The 20,305-nt window shown below is 41.1% G+C and overlaps 1 protein-coding gene across 2 annotated transcripts in view; it reads left to right on the top strand.

Moving 5' to 3' along the window:
- The window catches only part of KCND3 (potassium voltage-gated channel subfamily D member 3), a 412,167-nt gene that overhangs the window by 347,346 nt on the left and 44,516 nt on the right, over positions 1-20,305 (top strand). For both annotated transcript variants that reach the window (XM_066598663.1, XM_066598662.1), the window contains exon 2: positions 17,222-17,384. In XM_066598663.1, coding sequence (XP_066454760.1) covers positions 17,222-17,384 — 163 coding nt within the window. The remainder of the gene's footprint in view (positions 1-17,221; positions 17,385-20,305) is intronic.

The raw sequence follows: 20,305 nt of genomic DNA, 5'->3' as shown, positions 1-20,305 counted from the left end.
AGAAGACAAGCGGCCCCACTTGTCCTCTGCATTCCCTGCTCGGAGCGCTCGGCTGTATAACAGCCAGGCGCTCAGAGCGGGGAACAGCTGGATGCAGAAGACAAGTAGCCCCGCTTGTCTTCTGCATCCTCCGCTTGGAGTGCAAGGTGATCGCTCAACGTTTGAATGATCACCTTGCGCTGTAAAAAAACACACAACGATCATCACTCAAAATCGCTCAAAAGACTTTTTTGAGCGATAGTCGTTGTGTCTAAACCAGGATTTACTTTCCATCACTATATTAGTTTATATTGGATAGACTCTTTAAGCATGGGAGGTTTATCTTATTTTATTTTCTATTGTTTGCATGGAGAGAATATAGTCTTCCATACATATCTGTTGATCAGCTCCTGTCCACGGTGTCTACAGCCCATGGGGTGAAATGGCAAAACAAAAGGGGGCGAACAGTGCTCAAGGGAAATATTTCATGTAGCATACCAATCAGTAGGTAGAAAAGAACTGGAAAGTAGGTAACTTACTTTACCAAGGAGGTACGTAGGTGTAGGAGGACCTCCGTCGACTCCCTGTATCCAGAAATGGAAATATCCAAGTAGGTGATCCAGAGGTACAGAAACTAAATGGAAGGATTAATATTTGGGGTATTTACTGGAATCTAAGCCAATAAAATAAGATTTCTGCCAGGAGCAACTCCACTCTGAACACTATAAGAGCCCCTTCACCTTCATGGTGCTCTCCACTATCATCTTCTGCCCCTCCTAATCACATCACAGTGAGTTCTGCTGTAAATGCTGCTAACAGCAGTTCAGGCAATATGGCCGCCCACATAGTCATGCACAGAAATTAGAATGAAAAATCTACAATCAGGAAATAAAAACCGATGAGAATGAAGTAATCTGGTTTTAATAAGTAAAAAAAAGTGGTGTATTTTCTTTATGCTTGTAGTGTAACTAGAGCTGTAGCATTATTTTTTCTGTTAAAAAGCCTTCTCATATATAGACATACATTCCAGCAAGAATAGTAATAGAAAGTGAACAGAACAAAGACCCGTTTTTTTAAGTATATGTTTTCATGTAGCGGAAATGCTGCAGATTTTCCACAATGGCATACTTTCTACTAACGTCTGATACACTGCAGCTGGTATTTCCCTCCATTCATCCTAAAAATGTCTGTTGAGTTCTTTTAAAGAAGATGCATCGGCCAGTTTACAATGGTGCAAGAAGCATCATCATTGGACAGTTGAGCAATGAAAGAATATTCTATGGAGTGATGAATCACATCTTTAAATCAGAAGGATGTACCTGGGTGTGGAGGATGCCTGGGAACACCTTGTGCCTGAGTGTGTTGGGTGAACCATTAACTACGGTGGAATTACCGTTATGGTCTGGTGATGTTTTAAATGTCATGATCTCGGTCCATTTGTTGTAGTGACAAGAAGCATGAACACAGAGGAAATTATAGACAATAATGTGCTGCCAACAATGTGACAATACTCTGGGAATGGTCGGCCATACTTCCTACAAGACAACACGCCTTGTCACAAATCAAACACTCTTTTACGTTGGGTTGAGGTTATGGATGTTCCACGATTGGACTGGCTGCACAGAATCCCAACCTCAATCCTACTGAACATTTTTGAGACAAACTGGAATGTCGGGTCAAGAAAAATGAACACAGCCCATCTTCTTTAAGAAAACTCGCCAGACCTTTACAGGACAAATGGAGGGAAATAACAGCTTAAGTGTATCATATGTTAATTAAAAGTGTACTATGGAGAGTATCCGAAGTCATAAGGGCCAAATGAGGCCCCAGAAAGTATTAACATATGGAAATACATATTACTTTTGACTCTTGCTCAGGTGTCCAATTACCTTTGTTAGGATAGTGTAAATTCTCCAAGCTAGATGTGAAGGGATCTATCAAATGCTTTTTAATATAGTATGGCAATACACATTTTTCTATTTAAAGGGGTTGTCCCGCGCCGAAACGGTTTTTTTTTTTTCCAACAGCCCCCCCGTTCGGCGCGAGACAACCCCGATGCAGGGGTTAAACAAGAACACCGGACAGCGCTTACCTGAATCCCCGCGCTCCGGTGACTTCTTACTTACCTGCTGAAGATGGCCGCCGGGATCTTCTCCCTCGGTGGACCGCAGGGCTTCTGTGCGGTCCATTGCCGATTCCAGCCTCCTGATTGGCTGGAATCGGCACGTGATGGGGCGGAGCTACACGGAGCCCCATTGAGAAAAGAAGAAGACCCGGACTGCGCAAGCGCGTCTAATTTGGCGATTAGACGCTGAAAATTAGACGGCTCCATGGAGACGAGGACGCCAGCAACGGAACAGGTAAGTGAAAAACTTCTGATAACTTCTGTATGGCTCATAATTAATGCACAATGTACATTACAAAGTGCATTAATATGGCCATACAGAAGTGTATAGACCCACTTTGTTTCGCGGGACAACCCCTTTACACTCTGTTGCACTGCACTATTATACTGGAATATATGGGACCATTAGGCTACATGCACATGGACATTTTAAAAAAATTGGGTTCAAAATTCTTGACTCGGATCGCACAGCTCACGGATGTTTCATCCCTGTGCTGTCCAATACATGGGGCACTGCATGTTGGCAGAGAATCGGACAAGAATAGGATGTGCCTATGCAAAATGAAAGGGCTCTACATCCGCCCAATCAGTCGAAAATCGTATGGAAAGAATGTCCATGTGCTCGTACCCTAATTGTAGTTTGCCCAATATGGTGAATCATGTTGGTCAAACTATTTGGCTCTGTGGCATGAATACACCATAAGTCCATTTTATATAGCAGTAATTCTTTCAGAAACCGCTCTGAAATTTGTTGGTAATTATGTGGCGCACATGTTAAACCAGCAATTTTGATATTGATTACACACAGCTGCTAAATCACGTCTGCTGCCTGATTAATTATTAATCTATGATGGTAGCTCATAAATATTGTATCTATAAACTCATTGAAAATAGTCATTAATTAACAAATACTGAATGAAAAACTGGGGTAATTATAACATTACTGTGAGCCTCGATGTCTCATGCACCCCATGCTACACTCATAGGGATTCTGGGAGATGTCATATGGGGTGTTGTTTAATTGCAGAGCTACTTTGGCTGTCCATTTGGTGAGAATAGAGAGGTCACCAATACTTGACTTTCCTTGTTTCATCAATCTTTCACAGACCCATGAATACCATTTCCCTTGACACACTGCCGACTGCTGCACCACCACTGAATTTAAGGGGTTTTCCTGCAGTATAATATTGATGATGTTTCCTCAGCATAGGTCATTAATAGTTAATCAGTGATGGTCGCCTGTTCAGGATACAAACTGATCAGCTGATTGAAAAGGCCACACCGTTCCCATCGAGCATCGCAGCCTCTTCTCAGGCCGGTGACATAGGTTCCTTTGTCATGTGGCTTGAGAGCAGCACAGTGCCATTCAATACCAGGCACTGCCGCAATACAATGTACCACACTGTGCCTGGTATAGACTGAAGTAACAGCGGCACTCACCTGAGCATCACTTCAATCAGCAGATCGGCAGAGATCCCAGGTAGTGGACCCCCGGCAATCAAGTATTTATGACCAGAGGGTAGGTCAATAGTTGACTCTTTAAGAAAGAGTTTGCTTCAAGCAAAGTTTGATGAATGGCATCTTCTCACAAGCGGAAGCATATTTGCACGTGTTTTTTGCAGAATGAAAGTATTTGCACGCACAATTGCGTTTTTTACTGTACTTCTTACGCACGGAGGTCATGTGTAATTGTGCACGCAAAAAAATATGAATGGAACCCCCCGGCCATTGAAATTGCCAAATTCTTTAAGGAGTGCCATTTTCCTTGACCAGAAAAATAGAGCAAACTGCGTTTTTTTATGAGACGTAATTGCACACACAAAATACACGTGCTCGTGAACGAACCCAATGAAATCAATGGCTGCTATTTTCTGTGTATTGCGAACGCAAACTTTGTGTGCAAATCAGCCTGTGTGAAGGGGGCCTAGGTATTTCTAGCGTTAGGTCAGCCTCATACTGGCATGTACATTTTGGCACTCACCTCAGCGCTATGTACAAGGCTTTTTGGGGGGTACCCAGACGAGTACCCAGAACCACTGACGTAATTATAGGGGATGCAGTTGCACCAGGTCCATGAGCCTTAGAGGGCCCATAAGGCCTCTCTTCTCCATATAGGGAGCCCAGTACTATGACTAAAGCATTATAGTTGGGGGCCCTGTTACAGGTTTTGTATTGGGGCCCAGGAGCTTCAAGCTACACCTCTGCCCAGAACCATTGTAGATGAAAATGGCACAAGAATAGAAGTCAAAGTTTCATATAAAGTACAAAAAAAAAGTACAGATCAGTAAGGACCCTTATAACTAGTAAGGACCCTTATAACCCTTATAATAGGCCCAGCCAATTCTCAGTACGCCCCACTACTCCATATGTAATCTTTTGAATAGAAAAGATCAGGTAGCAGCATCGGTAGGTGCTTTTTTTTTTTTTTCTTTATGCACAAATGAACATGTCCTGCGGAAGGAAAAAGTACAGTAAAATACATCAAAATGCATGAAAAACAACTTTTTGGGTGCAGCTTCACACATGCGTGTTTGCGCAGTTCTTGCATCTGCAAAATCTGCGCACTAAACTTAGAGAGTAGAAGCCATTCTCATAAGTGCCATTCAATTTCACGGTAAGTGTGTGTCACGCGTGTGTGAACTAGTCCTGCGTGCGCAAACATGACAATAATATGTGCAGACAAACACGAAAACCCCTGATTATAGCTCTTTCCAAACCGCATTCCTGCACAAGTACGCTGCTGCGAGAGTATTTGTGCAGAAGCTTGCGTAAAGCCGATCTTAGTGCGCAAAAAGGTTGCGCTGATGCGTGCATAAATGTGCATACGCTCGTGTGAAGGGGGCCTAATTCATTACTACATATATCCCCATTTAATTTCTGACCCAAGACATCAAAAAGGAAGAATAGCGGTGAGAACACTATCCAGGTGCATCGGCAAATCTGCATTCTGAAAAATGAGCCCCTTTCTTGGCGGTGGAGTCAGTCCGCTGTGGGCTTACGCTGCGGTTACAGAGCATAAATGAGGACACGGAATAAAGAGACTTCAAAGTGATCTGAAACTTCATTCACTTGCTGAAAAAAAGAGCAACTCATTTATAAGAAGTTCTGATCAAAGGAGCCTCTGTTGATCAACCGTGTAGAGCGGCCGGGGTGAAAGACAACACAGGGAAAGCGTAGATGCCTCTGATGAGATCAGAGCGGGCGTGCTTCTATCATACTTAGAAATGCTAATAATGGGAAGCGAGCGAGGTGCGTTGTGCGCCTCGTACAAGATTAGTCAATGGGATCTGCTAGACCTTATTACAGCTTCTCCTTCTTCATCGGTTGTTTTATAGATGATTACCTGAACACAGATTAGGCGAATTACTATACTTATAGAGTTATCATGAGGGCCGTTTACACGAGATGATTGTTGTGCAACTAGCGAAAATGCAAATAAGGGCTTAAACAGACAAACGTATTTGCGCAGATACTCTAGCTGCAGAGCGCATTTGCCAATGAACAAGTTATAAGGCCTCTTTCACATGTGCGTCAATTTAACACTCTGATAGCCACACTAAAATAACGCGGCTAATGGAGTGTTAGGGGCGCATGATCGAAGTATAGCCACAACCAAGTTGAGCCTATTCTCCACGGGTTTACATGGCTGACTGCGGTGTCTTGCAGGGAACTGACGCCGCAGCCCCAGAATCGCTCAGCCGCCAGAACAATGAAAGGCATCCCTGTGGGGACTCCCCTCATCTCCATGGGAATGCCTTTCATTCTTCTAAGGGACGGATGAAGGGAATTCCCGCGGAGATGAAGGGAGTCCGTAGGCCATTTACACAGGATGATTATCGCGCAAAATTCGAAAATGTGCAATAATTGTTGCGTCTAAAGGTAAACCATCGCACACTATTTGTCTACTTTTTGTTTGTTGCTCACTTTCAACCAGCATATACATCCTCGCTCGTCCGCTCACTTCTCTCTCCATCTAAACGCTCCCCGCTCATAGAATGTGAAGCACTGTGTGAGAAGTTAGCGAGAAGTGAGCGATACTCAGCAGTGATCCGCCTGTTTTACGTTTAGCACGAGTGCGAACAACTAGCGATGACGCCATTCGCTCATGCAGATCGTTTAGCCAAGAGTCGTCCCGTGTAAATGGTGCCTAACGAATCTCATGCCTATGAGCCAATTAACGGAGCAACAGTATACCAAAAAGTAAACAGGGGATACAGTGTTTAGGGGGCCATGCCCATTAGTCTGAGGCCAGATTCACACGGATGTATTTGTGTGTACGAAATTTACACATGCACATTTCAGTCACACAAAAAAAATGTAATGTGCTCTATTTTTCTGTTCATTTGCGCAAAAAAATTCCCCATAGAAGTCAATGGGGATGCACAAATGCCCGCAAAATACACTAGGAGATGCATGAAACACTATGTAGTTGCAAAAAAGTATTATTTGTTCCCGAAAAAGGCTGCGCTCGCAAATATTCATGTGCTCATGTGAATCTTGTCTAAGGGTCCGTTTAGACCTGCTAATTTGTCGTTTGAGCCTGTTTATTCCAGCAGATATATCATTGGTAGAGATAAGCGAGCATACTTACTAAGGACAATTGCTCGAGCGAGCATTGTCGTTAGCAAGTACCTGCCCGCTCAGAAGAAAAGGTTCGGGTGTCGGCACAGGTGAGTTGCGGGAGTGAGCAGGAGGGAGCGGGGGGGGAGAGAGGGAGAGAGAGATCTCCCCTCCATTCCTCCCCGCTCTCCCCCGCAGCTCCCTGCCGCCGCCGGCACCCGAATCTTTTCTTCCGAGTGGGCAGGTACTTGCTAAGGACAATGCTCGCTCGAGTAATGTGCCTTAGCGAGTATGCTCGCTCATCTCTAATCGTTGGCTTATACAGATGGGAAATTGTTCAGTCGCTCACATTCAGTATATAAGTAATGAGAAGGACTGAGCGATCGGTATTTAAACCGAACCATTAGTGAACGAGCAAAAAATGATTTTTATGCTGCAGAAAATGAACGAAAAGTGAACAATTTATTGTTCAATCGTCAGCTGCGTTTACACTGAACAATCATCGTTCCGCGTAAAAGGGCCTTAATATTGATCAAAGTGAATGATTTCAACCAAACTGATTGTTCATCAGGTGAAATTTAACAATTGATAGTTTTGGCCATCATGTGAAAAGAAAGCAGCCGTCGGGTGAGAGTCAGGAGTTTCCATACACATCAGATAGTTGGATGGTTCGGCCAACTTTCCTCAAGATGTTTGAGTGACTTTTGTGTTTCAGGAGTCCTATTGTAGATAGAGGAATAGGAAAGTGTTCCTTCTGCAGCTAGTTGACTCATAGCCAGGATTGTGAGAAGAAGAGGAAAGATGGAAGATCCCCTGGGACACATAATGAATAATTCTTTATATGTCTTTATTTCTAGAGTTTTAATTGTAAAGCGATACAAAACAGAACCAAACCAGAGAATGATAATAGGAAGGAACTGCTGAGATCTTATTTTTAGTGTTTGTAAATGTAGGAAATGTATCACCATCTCCCATCTTCACCCAGCGCTATCACCCTTTCAAGTGACGGATTAAGTGGCCAGACGCATGCTGGTCACTTATAGGAAAACACATATCTAAGATATCTGATCAAAATCCACATTAAATGGTGTATAAACAAGTTTGTTGGTTTCTTCCATTGGAGGGGGGGGGGGTGTCATTGTGAGGTATGGTCAATATGATAATATACTATACAGGAAGGGTTTATCCGTATGTGACTCCAAAAGATAGTACTATTCTGGACACACATAGAAGGAAAGAGAACAGGGATGTCTACCATATGGAAATTAGCTTAACCCTCTAGGTTCTTCTGTCTTCTTCCAGATACTAGTGATGCTACAACTACCACCAGGTCATATTGCCACCAAATATCCAAGCCTGCATTGACACCAATTATTTGCTTGTTCTGTCTGATTGCGTCTGGGCACACTTGTTCTTGCTTATTCCAGACATTTGCAGTTTCTATAGAATAAAAGACTGATTCTTTTAGAGAGAGTTGTAAAAGTTGACATCTTTGGCACTCCCTACTGCTGTCTGTTTCCACTCATTCCAAAATCCTTGCCCTGGGGCATTGTGGGCAGATGGTCTCTCTCTTACTCCGCTCAAACCAACCTTGAGCTGCAAATGAAAAGGAGGCACATACGTAGCAATAAATTAGGTCAGTCGGCTCTGCTTCCCTGGAGAGCAGATAAAATATATATTCGCTGCAAAGCACAGGGCAGAATGCAAATGTACTGACAGTTTAGAGAGTTACATACGCTGAATCCTACAGACGTAAGAGGCCCATGAGTATAACAGTTATTTCCTGAGGCCCAGGAAGATGAAAGGACTCAAGGTCAAAGAGACCCTAGACTGGGAATTACCCACTTCAAAGGCAATGACCTTGCTAATTTTAGCCACTCCCTAAACGTATTCATGATGCTTTCTCGTAGGACTATTTAAGGCCGAAGTTTTCATGGTGTTCCCAAAGCTATTTCTTTTTTTAATACAGAGCTGAGAAATCATTTGTGCAACTGTCACAAGTTCCAAGTAAATAGTCATGCATGATAAAACTATAAGCATTAAAACTATATTTAACACACAATTGCATATTGCATGATACAGTATTCTGATAGTATACAGTACATGAATGTACAAATATACTGTTTATCAAGAAACAATTCCTCCCCTACCAGGAGTTGTCATTTTGCTGCAAAAACACCACATCAGTTACATCTCAGGCAGATATGCAAATGATTAGAGGCCCTAAAAGTGGTTCCACCCTTGGCCTGTAGAAGGCTCTCCGAGGTTACCTGTGTGTAGTGCACCTCTTTTTCTGTTTGTTGACCACTAGACGCCTCTACAACGCTATCAAAGAGATTTCACCCCGTTACCAGAGTCTGAACGGAGGCACATTATTGGGATGTGAGAAGCGGGATGGTCGTATCGATGAAGTGCCGCCACTTGGGACATTCTGACCAGACTGTTAAGGCTCATTTACATGGAACGATGATCGCTCAAAAGACAGTTTGAGTGACAGTATTGAGCAATCATCTTTGCATAACTCTAAGTAGCTAATTAGATACTTAAGAGTTAATGCAGGTGGAGCGGGATACCACCGCGATAGCTCAGAGAACAAAGCAGATATTTTCAATATGCAAACAGCTGCATTGTTCTTTGAGCTTCTAGCTGGTGTCTCAATGAGAACTGCCAGCGGGATACCAGCTGAAAGAATACTATCAGCACTGCCCACTGAGAAAACAGCGTGCAGCGCTGATAAGAGTCATCAGTGATTTCTAGTTTGCTTGCTAGAAATCACCAATGTACAAATAATGCGCGAACAGTGCATGATGGCTGCGTGTTTAGGCTCAACGTTTATTACTCAAAAGGTGGCTTTTGAGTGATAATCGTTGTGACTAAAAGGGCCTTTAGGAGGTGTTTAGACCAGTGGATGTGTGGGAGCACACAAGGCAACCGGGCTCAGGACCACCAGCAGAGAGGATTGTGTGATTGTCCCACAAGCATGAGCAGCTCCAACTGTTTTTCTTAATGTCCACCATCCAGAGACAGGTTGCACCATCTTTACACCCCTGTGTCTGTCGGAACCATTTCCAGGCACTTGGCTGAAGGGCATTTGGCCTCATAGTGCCCAATATGTGTACTGCCTTTGACACCCACCGATCATTTCCTCCATTTGCAGTGGTGTCATGAACAACGCAACTGGATTGCTATAGAGTGGAACCATGTTGTCTTCAGCGATGAATCTAAGTTTAGCTTGGACACTGACAATGGATACTGGAGACCTAGAGGTGAGCGCCTCAATCCTGCCTCTACTGCAGAGCAGCACACTGCCCCATTGCTGGTTTGGTGGTCTTAGGGGCCATCGCATACGACAGTCGGTCGCCCCTAGTAGTGGTATGAGGGACAATGACAGTTCAGCAATATGTTCAGGACATCCTGCAGCCACATGTGTTCCTCTAATGGCAGCTTTCACGAAGCATTTTCCAGCAGGATAATGCTCAGCTGCACACACAAAGGGGGTCACAGGAATGCCTCAAGAACATTGTCACACTTCTGTGGCCTAATGTGTTGCTAGATTTATCACCAATAGAACATGTATGGGACTATCTGGGGCACCAATTTCGACAGTTTACAAATTTGCACACTCTAGAGGGTTAGTTACAGTAAATGTGGACTAATATGCTCAAGATACCGTACAGAACCTGTATACCTCCATGACCATCCGTATCACATTTTGTATCCAAGCTAGAGGGGGTACAACAGGGTATTAGAGCCTCCATGCCCACCCGTATCACATCTTGAATTCAAGCTAGAGGTGGTACAACAGGGTACTAGAGCCTCTATGCCCACCTGCATCGCATCTTGCATCCAAGCTAGAATCAGTACAACAGGGTACTAGAGTCTCCCTTCCACAATAAATTCTCCTTTAGCTCTGATAATGCAACCACTTACTTTTATCAACGTTCCAATCACACAGGGAAAGTTTCATTTAATCTTGACAATTTCTTGGGAAGGAATTTTTTGTGAGCATGAGTGTATCAATTTAAAAAATCCCTGCCAGCAGCCATACTTACTGATATACTGATACCAAATGCAAGGGCACAAATTCAGATATTTTCATATCAAGTCACATAAATAGTAGGCAACATAATGAATTACAGTCCGGGTGCATTATCCCTGCTACACACAATTATGATTGATCTCAAAACAATTGATAGATCATTACCAATTTAATATGTAATGCCTGGTGTTACTTTCAAAGGTGAATATGGGTGGATGTGAAATTACGTTCCCTGATGATTATGGATCAAAATTGGACATACACTTATACCTCAGTGTAATATTTTCACCCGCTTTTGAATATGTTGACTTCAGCAGAATTAATTAATTGAAAGACAACTTTAATATCAGGGAATTAATTCAGGGCATGCAGCCGTAAAGGGAAAGTGGAAAGACATGTTGAACCTTATGCATGAATGTTCCTCATGAATATTTAAGCAACATTATGTTTATCCAGATTTTTTGTCGGATAAGATACCTAGTAGATACATATCACTTGTATATTCGGGATTTTAGTACTCATACCCTCTGTTCATAAATCCGATGTATCTGATATGTTTTACATTATTTCTATGTTTTTATTACTTGTGTTGGCTTTTATCAAAATCTCAAAAATGGTCAATCGAGACCGACCTTTAACACCAACTTACCTCCTTCATATATAAGATGGAGTAATCTTACCGCACTTCCAATGTGGTCAGTTATCTGTCTATATATATTTTTAGAGCCTACATTATTTATATGGTTTCTTCTTGAAGGGTGAGGCAATGACAACCACCCTGTATGTCAGGAACCCAGCTGGGGCTCCAATTAATTTTTAGAAGGTCAACTGATGAAACTACGTCTCTTACAAAGTCTATAGATGCATTTTTGTGAGATTTCAAATATTCACTTTCTCCAGAAAAGTGGCAGATTTACAATAAGCTAAAGCAATGTGCTAATAAATGAATGGAAACAAATCAAGAACTAATCAGGTCGCTTAAGTGTTAGGAACATTGAGCATAGAAAATGCACAACAAAAGAATCACAGCAATTCGTCCATTAGCGCTCTACCTACAGCCAACCAGCCAGAAATAGAAAAGACCAGAAAGAAATTAACAGTCCGCAAAAAGTGGGTTTGGTAGTCGGGGAATCCCTAGCGCTAGACTGTCACCATTTCTATACCATTAAAATATATTATACATGTTGGTTATGTAATAACAGAGACGTTGTGTACTCATATATGTCCCCAGGTTGCACCTTATATCCAATTTTGTAAGAATTTTTGGTATCTATTGTCCATACATCTGCCCTGGATGTTGAGACAGTCGGTTGGGGTTGGCCGCACCTGCTATACAGAGAATTCTCTCTCATTGACGATCTAACCTACACAGCCTTGCACAGGATATGGTCCATATATCTTTTATTCTTATTTTGGTTGCTCCACCTTCTTCTCTCCATACTATCCACTTCTTGAAAAAGTTGGAGGGCCAGTGCAGAAGAAGGGAAGTCACAAATCTTTGCTCAAATAGTCATTTGCAACTGTCAGAAAATAGTTTGTAACTGTGCCCCAACATGTTGTCTTATCTAATTTAGGTGACTGATCCGCATTAAGCCTGTATAGGGACCTATATGGTCAATAGAGAATTGCTAGTCCTTATAAAATGCATGTTATTCTAGAAATATTCCCACGACCAAAGAAAGAGCTTCTATTATTAACATTCTATACAAGAATCGCTATGAATGTACTTGCCTAATATATTCTTTAAAATGGCTTCAGAGGTGGAGTTCCATTTTAAATTCTGGTACAAAGCAGCACTTCAAAGTCTTCAACATCATTAAAGCAAATGTGTAGCAGAATGCCGGTGATGTAGCGTGGGATATGTATGAACGCTGGTACACAGGTGCTGTATAATTGCCAACATTTTACAATGATTTCCAGGGACACAGCTGCTGGGCAGCTTTTAACTACATCAAACCTGAGACAGTGGGAATTTCTGCTCCATCCCTTCCGCTCATGTTAGGATATATTTCAAGTCTTTCACAGTGTAACTTTTTCCGCTTTTTGAATATTCTACCGAATTAAAAAGGTATCTAGAGGTGAATAGAGGATAACATACGGCAAATCCGCAGAACAACAAAGTCAAGTAATAATTGATACATTACACGGGAATAGTTCAGGCATTCACTTCAGGGTGACCTCACACAGGATGACTATTGTCTAAATAGTCAATCAGAAGAGTGAATGTAAGTGACAGTTGGTCCGTGTAAACACGGCCACCAACGGGCTGATAAGAGATAATTGGTTAGCTAGTCACTAATTGCTACATTTCAGCTCACCTAGAAAACAGTTGCTGCCTGATTAATTATCCTCTAATGTAAACAGGCAATCATTTGTCTTTCAGTGACTAGCCAACAACTTTGCAGGGAGGTTTATTCTTGTACATAGGAGCAGTATTATAGTAGTTATATTCTTGTACATAGGAGGCAGTATTATAGTAGTTATATTCTTGTACATAGGAGCAGTATTATAGTAGTTATATTCTTGTACATAGGAGGCAGTATTATAGTAGTTATATTCTTGTACATAGAAGGCAGTATTATAGTAGTTATATTCTTGTACATAGAAGGCAGTGTTATAGTAGTTATATTCTTGTACATAGGGTGCAGTATAATAGTAGTTATATTCTTGTACATAGCAGGCAGTATTATAGTAGTTATATTCTTGTACATAGGAGCAGTATTATAGTAGTTATAATCTTGTATATAGGAGCAGTATTATAGTAGTTATATTCTTGTACATAGAAGGCAGTATTATTGTAGTTATATTCTTGTACATAGGAGGCAGTATTATAGTAGTTATATTCTTGTACATAGGAGGCAGTATTATAGTAGTTATATTCTGGTACATAGGAGACAGTATTATTGTAGTTATATTCTTGTACATAGGAGGCAGTATTATAGTAGTTATATTCTTGTACATAGGAGGCAGTATTATAGTAGTTATATTCTTGTACATAGGAGGCAGTATTATAGTAGTTATATTCTTGTACATAGGAGGCAGTATTATAGTAGTTATATTCTTGTACATAGAAGGCAGTATTATAGTAGTTATATTCTTGTACATAGAAGGCAGTGTTATAGTAGTTATATTCTTGTACATAGGGTGCAGTATAATAGTAGTTATATTCTTGTACATAGGAGGCAGTATTATAGTAGTTATATTCTTGTACATAGGAGCAGTATTATAGTAGTTATAATCTTGTATATAGGAGCAGTATTATAGTAGTTATATTCTTGTACATAGAAGGCAGTATTATTGTAGTTATATTCTTGTACATAGGAGGCAGTATTATAGTAGTTATATTCTGGTACATAGGAGACAGTATTATTGTAGTTATATTCTTGTACATAGGAGGCAGTATTATAGTAGTTATATTCTTGTACATAGGAGGCAGTATTATAGTAGTTATATTCTTGTACATAGGAGGCAGTATTATAGTAGTTATATTCTTGTACATAGGAGGCAGTATTATAGTAGTTATAGTGTTATACATAGGAGGCAGTATTATATTAGTTATATTCTTGTACATAGGAGCAGTATTATAGTAGTTAGACTGTATTTTTGTACACAGGAGGCAGCATTATAGTAGTTATATTCTTTTACATTGAGGGCAGTATTATTGTAGTTATGTTCTTGAACATAGGAGGCAGTATTATAGTAGTTATATTCTTGTACATAGGAGGCAGTATTATAGTAGTTATATTCTTGTACATAGGAGGCAGTATTATAGTAGTTATATTCTTGAACATAGGAGGCAGTATTATAGTAGTTATATTCTTGTACATAGGAGGCAGTATTATAGTAGTTATATTCTCGTACATAGGAGGCAGTATTATAGTAGTTATAGTCTTATACATAGGAGGCAGTATTATAGTAGTTATATTCTTGTACACAGGTGGCAGCATTATAGTAGTTATATTCTTTTACCTTGAGGGCAGAATTATTTTAGTTATATTCTTGAACATATGGACAAGTATTATAGTAGTTATATTCCTGTACATAGGAGGCAGTATTATAGTAGTTATATTACTGTATATAAGGGACAGTATTATAATCTGGTTTAGCTATTATAAAACTAGAAGAAGCAGAAAGGGAGGAAAGAGATGCAAGGCACTGCATGCCGTCAATCCTATCATGAGATTAATTATATACATATCTAAATATGGTGACTGACATTTTTATTTGTCTCCTAAATGCATTTAGTTTGGGAGCCAATGGCTCCTTGGTAGTTTAATATGGTTAATATGCGGGTGCCACTTTCAGTGCACCTCCCACTTGCAGGTACTCAGGGTAATATCTTACAGAATTGCGCTTTTCAATATTTCTTCATGTATATGTATTTGCTCTGTTAATTCTTCAGCAAGCAAGAACGATCCAATGCCAAGAGAAACCTAAGACATCAAACTACCCATGATTGGCCCTCGAGTTCTTCAACAAATACAAACCATGGTTCATAGCAGTCTGTAGTTACTTATGGAGTGCAGCTACACATTGCTATAAAAGTTTAGGGTATTGATGACTGTGGAGAACTCAATTCATTTCTACAGAGGAAACTGGATATATCAGGAAACTGCAGACAGTGGCGTTCTGTCCAACTTCAAGCATTTACTTTTATCGCAATTACTGGAGTATAGTTTTCAGAAATTATCATGGACTTCTGACCTATGTACGTCAAGACTGTAGATCATCCAACATACCAAATAGGATGAGTGATGTCAATTCACTATTGTGTCTTAAATATACATAACCATCTGATGGTTAAAAAGTTAATCACTGTTGACTCTCAGAGTAGAAAGGTTTAACAGTTCATAAATTTCAAACTAAGCCCAATTTAACCTTTCTGACATCGATTTTGTCTCCTTCTTAGAAGGATTTACATGCATAATTTTATTCAGCTAGAGGCATTGTCTTTTTTAATTAAAGCTTTTGAACATACAGAAGAGATTGAGAAAGGCTTAAATGTGAGCCATCACAATCCTGTCAAGTTTAGGCACTTTTAGACTTACAGTCATGTTTTAGGTGTATCATAAGGACATTTATGGACTGCTTCTTAGTGAAAGAGGGAAAATATCACAAGTGAGCATTATAATCTTGGCAGCTTCACGTAAGGCAAAAACTATTTACATATGCTCCGGTAATGTTATAGAGATGATTGGCGTGGAGAATACAAAGGTAGTTGGAAAGAGAAAAAATGGAGAGACAGGAGAAGGAAGAGATAGCAAAACAGAGGGAGAAAGGGACGAGTGAGGAAAAGAAGGAGGGAGAAAAGGAGAGTTAGAAGGAGAAAGTTGGGTGTGAAGAAAGAATAGTGGAGAAGAAAAGGTAAGATGGATAGAGGGAGGGAGAAGAAAGAGAGGGAGAGGTGAAGAGAGGAGGAAGAAAGGGAAATAGAGGAAGGGAGAGAAAGGCAGAAAGGAGGAGAAGGAGGATGGAAAGTGGAAAAGATGGTTTGTGAAGAAAGGAAGCAAAAAAGAAGAGTAAGATAGGGAGAGAAGAAGGAACAAAGGAAGAGCAAGAGGAAGGAAATAAGGAAGGAAAGAAGGAAGAGAGCAAGAGGAAGGAAAAAAGGAAGGGAAGACAGAAGTGAAGGAGAGTGATGAAGGAAGGAAGGCAGAAAGGAAGGAAGGAGGGGAGAGCGAGAGGAAAGAAGGGAGAGAGAGGGGGGACAGAAAAAAAGAAAGGGAGAATAAGAAAAGAAGAAAAGTAGGATAGAAGAAAGGGAAGGAGGAAGGGAAAGAGAGGAAATAGAGAGAGGAAGGGAGAGGATAGATGGGAAAGAGAGAGGAAGGAAAGTAGGAAAGAAGGTAGGAAGGAATAAAACAGGAGACAGAGGTAGGAATGACAGGAGAGAGAAAGAAAGTAAGGTAGGAAAGAGAGACAGAAAGAAGGAGAGGGAGAAAGAGGAAGGAAGTCCTTGTATTGGTACCTCACAAATAGCCCATTCTTGCACCAAAATTACATTGGCAATGCTTTAAAAAATGAGAACCCTAGAATGTATTAAAGGAAACCTGCCAGCTTTCACATACTGCCCAATTTGCAGGCATCGTATTATAGAGCAGGAGGAGCTGAGAAGACTGATATATTGTTCTGTGGAAAAGGATTCAGCAGAACTTGTCATTTATTTCTGCTCATTCTGGGCTCCAGTGGGCGGTTCTACCAGTGATTGACAGCTCTTTCTGCTTACACGCTCATTCACAGATAATTGTCAATCACTGATAGCTCCGCCCACTGGACTGTTCAACTCAGAATGAGCAGAGATATAAATATATAAAATACAAGTTCTGCTGAATCTTTCCCCATAGAACTATATATCAGTCCGCTCAGCTCCGCCTGCTCTATAATATGCTGCCTGCAGGATGGACAGCGTGTTCAATCTAACAGACTCCATTTAATCTTCATTTTGTATTCCAAATTAATAATTATGTAAATCCATCTCAGGCATTGGTTTCAATCTGTAATATTTTTCTCTTTGCTAGGTATGGTGACATGGTACCCAAGACTATAGCTGGAAAAATCTTTGGATCTATCTGCTCACTGAGTGGGGTCCTTGTGATTGCACTACCAGTCCCTGTCATTGTTTCAAATTTCAGCCGAATTTACCATCAGAACCAGCGAACGGACAAGAGGCGAGCACAAAAGGTTAGTTGTATTTCATAATCATATCTAAGATAATCTTTATATAGCAACAAGATATTCTGCAGCACTTATTACTGTATGATACATGTATTTGGCAATGTTGGACTAGGGTGCACAGGGCCTACCAGTAAAATTCATTCTGGGAGCCCATTGCACAGCTCTCATGCAAATACCATCTAATCCCTGTTTGCAAAATCCCACCCACGGCATTCTGCATACACGTTTATGGAAAGGTGGCTGCTAGAGATGAGCGAGCATACTCTCTAAGGCAAATTACTCAAGCGAGTATTGCCTTTTGCGAGTACCTGCCCACTCGACTCAAAAGATTCGGGTGCCGGCGGGGGAGAGCGGGGAGGAACGGGGGGGGGGGGGGGGAAATCTCTCTCTCTCTCTCCCCCCCCCCCCCCCCCCCGCTCACCCCTGCTCACTCCCGGAACTCACCGCTCACTTTCGCCGGCAATGAAACCATTGAAATCAATGATTAATTATCATGGCCCTATAACAGACCAAAATCACACCCACCAGTTTATGTGCTAAGTAAATAATATGGTAGCTGATCACAACTGATGGATACTTTTAGCAATAAAATGCACCAAATAAGTCTGCTTTCACACCGGCGTTAGGGTCAGTTAAGGGTTTACATCTCCCTGCTATGTTTTTGAAAGCGAGAAACTGAAATAAAACTGAAAAAAATTGATCCATTTTTTCCCCTTTGATTTCAATTGGATTTTTTAAAAAACAGGAAGGCTTCTGTTTGCTTCCATTCCATCAGATTTTCATTTTTTTTTAAATGGAAAGATAATACTGCAGATTGCGCTATTTTTCCATTTAAAAAAAACACAACCCGGCGGAATAGAAGCAAATGGAACTCGTTCCGTTTGTTTTCTGCTTTTTTGAAACTGCATCGAAATCAAAGGGAAAAAAACGGATCTGTTTTTAAGTTTTATTTCAGCTTCTCTTCACTAAAAACGGAGTAGAGAGAAGGGAGCTCTGAACTGACCCTAACACAGGTGCGAAAGCGGTCTAACAAGGGCAATGTAGTCATTGACTAGTTCAAAGAGCAAAACCATCCCATTTAGCACCTTTGGGATGAGGTTAAACATGCCATATGTATTTTAGCTGGAGCATACCAACGTCTAATTTGTCGTGCATTGCCACCATATCAGCATGCTTTAGCATTTCAGCTTCTGCCATACATTTCAGATATCCTATAGAATTAACATTTGTTACATTGGGGTCATGCTGTACGCTCCAAGTTAGCTGTCTCTTAAAGGGGTTGTCTGATATCCTGCTTCTTTATAATACCCTGTCCCCTTCATATTATAAAGGGCTCATGGGGCTCGTACTCACCTTTCCCGCTCTCCGCTCTTCCCCTGCCAGCGACTCTGGTCTTCCTGCTGGCATATTGTTTACAGGCTGCAGTCAGCAGTGCTATCTCATACACCTGCCACTGCAGCCAATAACAGAGCTCAGCAATGATCTCTGAGCTCTGTCATTGGCTGCAGCAGCCAATGAGTGGCTGGAGGGAGGGGTGGGTGTAGCTGACCTGCGGCTCCTGAATATCCAGGACTACTTTAAGTAGTCCTCTATGCTTGTGCTGCTACTGACAAAGGCAAATTTCTCAAAACCTCCTGCACAGATCTATAGCAGACATGCCACTGTAGTCAGTGTGACTGTCACTACCTTGTGCTGCCCTGAGAGAGAGGTGCAAAAAGATGGTGACGGAGTCTCTTCAAAACCCCTTCATCAGGCCTGACTAAGAGACCTTAAGTATCCTCAGAAGTTTGCGAATATAATTTTTCTGATTAACCAATAAAGGTATCACCTCCGTAATACTTTTTATACAAGAGTATTTAGGGTTGCTTTCACATCTGCATCAGGGGTTCCATTGTTCTCCTCCATTCGTGGCCAGGATCACCTGGCTGAATAAATCAAACTATGATGAAACCGAGCATCGACGAACGGACTCCATTGACTATAATAGGGTCCATTCTGTTTCCGCTCAGGTGCACAGCATTTCACCTGTAGAAAATGTGCTGCATCCAGAATTTTGTGCCGGATCTGCGACGATGCCTGCAAACGGAGATTCCAGCACAGATGTGAAGGCAGCCTAACATTACATAGATGATTTGATATAGTAGAAGTATGCATCAATCTTTCAGTGAATATATAAGTTAATAGTAAAGGCATAGAGTAATTAATAAACTCAAATTCTTGAGTGTTGGTCAACTTGGTCAGTAATATAGGTGCATGGATTATTTTTTTTTTCATTATTATAGAAATCTTCTAACTTTAACCTGATTGCACTGAGTCCTGTATATGTAAGCAGCTGCTGAACTGCTTATGCTGTAGGCAAGCAGATCCCTTGGGCAGATGGACTAAGCTCCTGGTAAGTGTATGGAGCTAAATCACATCTAGCACTAGAGAACAAAACTGAAGAATGCTGATTAAAGTCCTGGGTGAAGAGTTCACTCTGACACTGGTATACCCCTCCATGGAAAACACATACAAATACTGGAGTAGAAACCAGCCCACAGCTGAAGAAAACTAATCTGCCAGAGGCCTCGATAAATCCTCTTTTCAGTGCAATTGATAGATACGGTAATTTGACATTACAGTTAAAGTCAAGTCCTCATGGTCTGTCACTAGTACTCCATCATATCATAGGACAGATTATGGTTTGTTAATACATGGGATATCTAAAACGTTATATCTCTTGTCAATGACTAATAAATAAAGAAGGATACTCAACAATAGTGACAGTCCAAAAGAATTTATGTTAGAACTATGGGAGCACCAACTTATTACCAAAAAGTACACTGATGGAGGGGGTATTATTGTACCTTGACGCCACCGAAAGCTAGGAGTTTGACAGGAGTAACGCCACTCTCACACCCCCAGCTCTCGTTAGTATGAAGGTACAA

The sequence above is a fragment of the Eleutherodactylus coqui genome, chromosome 4 (assembly GCF_035609145.1).
Source record: "Eleutherodactylus coqui strain aEleCoq1 chromosome 4, aEleCoq1.hap1, whole genome shotgun sequence".
In the NCBI taxonomy this organism is placed as follows: Eukaryota; Metazoa; Chordata; class Amphibia; order Anura; family Eleutherodactylidae; genus Eleutherodactylus; species Eleutherodactylus coqui.
Note: the sequence above shows the minus strand (reverse complement) of the source record. Positions and strands in the feature narration are given on the sequence as shown.